The 5697-nt window shown below is 38.2% G+C and overlaps 1 protein-coding gene across 1 annotated transcript; it reads right to left on the reverse strand.

Annotated features, from left to right (window-relative positions):
• Positions 1-3778: 3778 nt before the first annotated feature.
• Positions 3779-4690, reverse strand: LOC122225625 (olfactory receptor 8S1-like). The gene has a single exon (XM_042948465.1). The coding sequence runs from the start codon at positions 4688-4690 to the stop codon at positions 3779-3781; it is 912 nt and encodes a 303-aa protein (XP_042804399.1).
• Positions 4691-5697: the final 1007 nt, after the last annotated feature.

Raw genomic sequence — 5697 nt, forward strand, 5'->3', positions numbered from 1 at the left:
GTATAGTTATGTCCCTACACTATATATAAATATGTCCACTTTGGAAAGTTTCTCTTAAGAATGTTTTAAAAGTTGGGGTGTGGGAGCATAATGATGTCATTATGAACTGTTTCTTTAAAAGTCATTAAATTGGGCACCTGGGTGGCTCAGTCAGTTAAGCATCCAACTCTTGGTTTTGGTTCAGGTCACGATCTCATGGTTCATGAGTTCAAGCCCCATGTCGGGCCCTACACTGACAGAAGCATAGAGCCTTCTTGGGATTTTCTCTCTCTCCCTCTTTCCCCCTCTCCTGTTCATGTTCTCTCTCTCTCTTGAAATAAATAAACTTTAAAAAGTCGTTAAATCATGTTAATTCTATTCCTACCATATCTCAAATTTAGATCACTTAAGGAGAACCAGATGCACCACATGAAGTACATGATTTACTACACTCCATACTAAAATCCCTTTTTCCAAAGCATAAGAGACTCTTAAAAACTGAGAACAAACTGAGGGTTGATGGGGGGTGGGAGGGAGGGGAGGGTGGGTGATGAGTATTGAAGAGGGCACCTTTTGGGATGAGCACTGGGTGTTGTATGGAAACCAATTTGACAATAAATTTCAAAAAAAAATCCCTTTTTCCTTGACAAAATCAGATGATGTCAATCCTTAGAACTGATGCAAGGGTAATTATTATTATATAAAACCATTATCCATATTTTAGCAATACACTTCAAAATGAAGTATATTTTTTCTGAAAACTGATTTTTATATATTTACATCTCTAAAAATTATAAAATACCTTTCTTGTCCATCCATTCCCCTAATTTCATAGAGTTTATTACATATTTAAGATTAAAAGTTCATAATTAAAATATTAAATGAACCAACGATATTTATTATTTTGATTTGTAAGAAAATAAGAAAATGCCAAAGAAAAAACCTTACTTTTGGTTAATGCTTATAAGGGTATAAACACAGTGATTCATATTAACATTTTCATTAAAGGAGATCATATGAGTCAGCCTACACTTTGGGTTTTGAGTTTATTGTCTCCTCACTCCATGAATCTTATTTATTTATTTAGCTATCTATTTAAATTTTAGTTAACATACAGTGCAATTTTCGTTTCAGGAATAGAATTCAGTGATTCATTACTTACATACAACATCCAGTGCTCATCACAACAAGCGCCCTCCTTAGTACCCATCACCAATCTAGCCTATCTCCCACCCGCTTCCCTCTATCAACCCATAGTTTGTTCTCTGTCATTAAGAGTCTCTTGTGGTTTATTTCCCTCTCTTCTCTTCTTCCCCCACTTCCCATGTGTTCATCTGGGTTTTTTTCTTATATTCCACATATGAGTGAGATCATATGGCATTTGTCTTTCTCTGATTGACTTATTTTGCTTAACATAACATATTCTAGCTCTATCCACACCATTGCAAATGGCAAGATTTCATTCTTTTTTTTTTTTTCTTTTCTTTTCTAATGTTTATCTTTAAGAGAGAGAGAGAGAGCAAGCAGGAGAGGGGCAGAAAGAGAGAGGGAGACACAGAATCCGAAGCAGGCTCCAGGCTCTGAGCTGTCAGCAAGCGGAGTTCAAACTCACAATCTGCAAGATCATGCATGACCTGAGCTGAAGTCAGATGCTTAACCGACTGAGCCACTCAGGCATCCCAAGATTTCATTCTTTTTAATGGCTGAGTAATATTCCATTGTGTGTATGTATATGCATATATATATGTATGTGATATATCGATAGATAGATAGATAGATAGATAGATAGATAGATAGATAGATATCACATCTTCTTTATCCATTCATCAGTAGATGGACATGTGGGCTCTCTCCATAGTTTGGCTATTGTTAATAATGCTACTATAAACATTGGGGTGCATGTGCCCCTTTGAATCTGTATTTTTGTATCCTTTGGGTATACAAAGTAGTGCAATTCCTGGATCATACAATAGTTCTATTTTCAGGTTTTTGAGAAACCCCCATACTCTTCTCCAGAGTGGCTGCTCCAGTTTGCATTCCCACCAAAAGTGCAAGAGGGTTCCCCTTTCTTCACCTCCTCCCAACACTGTTGTTTCATGTGTTGTTAATTTTAGCCATTCTGACAGGTGTGAGGTCATATCTCACCGTGGTTTTGATTTGTATTTCCCTGACAATGAATGACGATAAGCATCTTTTCATGTGTCTGTTAGCCATCTGGATGTCTTCTTTCAAAAAATGTCTACTCATGTCTTCTGCCCATTTCTTAACTGGGTTGTTTGTTTTATGGGTGTTAAGTGTGATAAATTCTTTATAGATTTTGGATACTAACCCTTGATCTGATATGCCATTTGCAAATATCTTCTCCATTCTATAGGCTGCCTTTTCATTTTGTTGATTGTTTCCTTTGCTGTGCAAAAGCTTTTTACCTTCATGAAGTCCCGATAGTTCATATTTGATATTCTTTTCCTTGCATTCAATGACATGTCTAGTAAGAAGTTGCTCCAATTGAGATCAAAGAGATTGCTTCCTGTGTTCTCCTCTAGGATTTTGATGGTTTCCTGTCTTACATTTATTTTTTAATCCATTTTGAATTTATTTTTGTGTATGGTGTTAGAAAGTGGTCCAGGTTCATTCTTCTGCATGTTGCCATCCAGTTTTCCCAGCATCATTTGTTGAAGAGACTGTCTTTTTTCCATTGGATATTCTTTCCTGCTTTGTTGAAGTTTAGTTGACCATACAGTTGTGGGTCCATTTCTGGATTTTCTATCTGTTCCACTGATCTATGTGTTTGTTTCTGTGCCAGTACCATACTGTCTTGATCACTACAGCTTTATAACATATCTTGAAATCCGGAATTGTGATCTCTCCAGTTTTAATTTTCTTTTTCAAGGTTGCTTTGGGTAATTGGGGGTCTTTTGCTGTTCCATACTAATTTTTGGATTGTTTGTTCTAGTTCTGTGAAAAATGCTGGTGGGAATTTTGATAGGGATTGCATTAAATGTGTAGATTGCTTTGGGTAGTATTGACATTTTAACAATGTTCTTGCAATCCATGCCCACTCCATGAATCTTTTGTGACAAGGAATTAATTTATTTGACTGAATATATGTCAAAGCAGTAATGGGCACTGGACTCAGAAGGGATTGGCTGAATGAGACCATGAAATACTGAATGAACTAATTGGCTTGACAGCCTCAAGGTTGAATGAAAACATCATTTTGTGAGACCACAGTCATTCTATTCTTTGGGTTCCAACAAGTCACCAAAGAGCTAGATCTCATTCCAGACACTAGTCACCACCAGAACACCTGAAAAACTATTTTTCCCCCTTGAATCAGCTAGGGCAGGTCCCCACCAACCTGTGTCTTTGCTTTCTGGCAACTAGGCATATCAGTTTTTTAGGCTACTCAAGGTTAGGTGGATGAAGCAAACTTCATTCAGTATCATATTCAATTAGTAACTACTTTCCACTTTGAAGTGCATTTTACACTCCTATCTTAAAAAAAAAAAACACTCTGAACTCTATCCTAAAACTCTTGGACAAAACAAACATATTTGGACTTAGTTTGTCTACACTACTCCATTTTAGTACTTTTTTCTCAGTCTTCACTTAATTTTCTTGCCAAATACAATAAAATAAGCAATCACACACTTAAACCTCTATTAACAAGAGGTTATTTTCATCAAATGGAATATTCTTAAAGTGATCAAGTTAGCTATTATGAATGTATTTCATCACCTGTTTTCTCACTGTCTTCAAGCCAAATACAATAGGAATTCTCCATCACAGAAGGACACATTTATTGCTTCAACATTTTATACAGAGCTGCCTTCACCTCCTGGTTCTTGAGGCTGTAGATGATGGGGTTCAGCAAGGATGTGATCACACTGTACTGAATGGAGACCACTTGTTCCAACTTGGAGCCGGAGAGGGGAGTCATGTATCTAAATAAAGCTGTGCCATAATACAAAAGCACCACAGTAAGGTGGGAAGAACAGGTAGAGAAGGCTTTGCCTTGACCCTCAGAAGAACGTATGCTTAGGATGGCAGAGATGATTCTGGAATAAGAGAAGAGGATCAGGGGAAGTGTCACAAATCCCAACAGTGCACATGACCCAGCAAGAAGGGCCTCATTGGCAGTAGGGTCAGTGCAGGAGAGAGGGAAGAGTGAAGGCAGCTCACAGCAAAAGTGAGGGATGATATTGGGGCCACAGAAATGTAAGTTGTAAGTGAAAAGACTGTTTGGCAAGGAGTTTAGGAACCCCACTGCCCATGCTGCAGTTACCATCCCGACACAAAGAGGCCTATTCATAACCATGCTGTAGAGGAGAGGGTGGCAGATGGCAGCATAGCGGTCATATGCCATGGCAGAGAGTAGGCAGGCCTCTGTGCTCCCAGAGAATATGAGAAAGAAACTCTGGGTCACACAGCCCCACACAGATACGGTTTTCTTCTGCATTAGTAAGTTCTGCAGCATCTTGGGCATGGTTACTGAAGAAAGACAGAGATCTAGAAATGACAGGTGACCTAGGAAGAAGCACATGGGTGTCTTAAGGTGAGAATCAGTTCTGATCACCAGGATCATCATCACATTCCCCATTAGGGTCAAGAGGTAAATCACCAGAAATAGTGCAAAAAGGATGGTCTGGATCTGGGGATTTCTGGACAATCCCATGAGGACAAACTCGGTAACGATGGTGAGATTTTTCATGATTAAAGTTACTGGCCCTGGAAGAAAACATAATGTAGCTGAGTCATTTCAGATGAATAAGACTGCCTCTCTTATTTAAAAAAAATATGACTTCCAGCTTAAAGGTATAAATAAAAATCTATGAGACCAAGGAGTTTCCTTCTGGGTCACCCTCATTATTACTTCAATTCTGGTGACATGCAGCATTCCAAAGTGCTTCCTCTGTAACTGCTTCTTTGAACTTTAATACCCATTTATTCAGGAAATATTGAATAAGCATCCTAGTGCTGGGCACTGTACCAGATCCTGAGAATACAAAATTGTTTCAGACATGATTCCTGCCCTCAAAAGGGCTTAGGATTTAACAGAGGCAGATAGACATATAAAGAAGCAAAATAAAGGCTGTAATAACATAATGCACAGGATACAGCAATGCCAAAAATGTGAATCAATTATCTCTGGATGACCTGTTAAACAAAGTAATGCTTAAGACTGTTTGACTGATATTTACTCCACTAAGTAGACAAAGTAGAAGATAGTGTTCTAGGCAAAGGAAATGGTATTATCAGATATAGGGAGGCATAAAATAATAGTGCTTCTCTGAAGAACTTCATTATCTCAGAATGAGTGGGTGCAGGAGGATACACAGGGACATGTGGTGCCAAGCATGAAGGTCATGTGATCAAATTGGCAGTTTAGAAGCATTAACCCTACAGAAAAGTGGAAGATGAGCAGAAGGTCATGGAGCATATAGTTAAGGCAATTAGCTCATTCTTTCAGTAGGTATTTGCTGAGTATCTACTATGTGCCATGTAGAGTTCTAGACTGTTAGGGTGTGCCATTGAACACAACAGACAAAAATTTGTAATGTAAGCTTCACAGAGCTTACATTCTAGTTAGGAAACTCAGAAAATAAATAATAGACATAACAATTAAATATAATGTGTTAGAAGGTGCTATGTGCTATGTAAAATAATAGATCACGGAAACAGAGATTGTTAACGAGAGGGTAGAGGAGTGCGGTGAGG

This window comes from Panthera leo, chromosome B4, assembly GCF_018350215.1.
Source record: "Panthera leo isolate Ple1 chromosome B4, P.leo_Ple1_pat1.1, whole genome shotgun sequence".
Classification (NCBI taxonomy): Eukaryota; Metazoa; Chordata; class Mammalia; order Carnivora; family Felidae; genus Panthera; species Panthera leo.

What these genes read in the sequence shown, in the direction of transcription:
- LOC122225625 (XM_042948465.1), bottom strand. Translation starts at nt 4,690, where the DNA reads ATGAAAAATCTCACCATCGTTACCGAGTTTGTCCTCATGGGATTGTCC.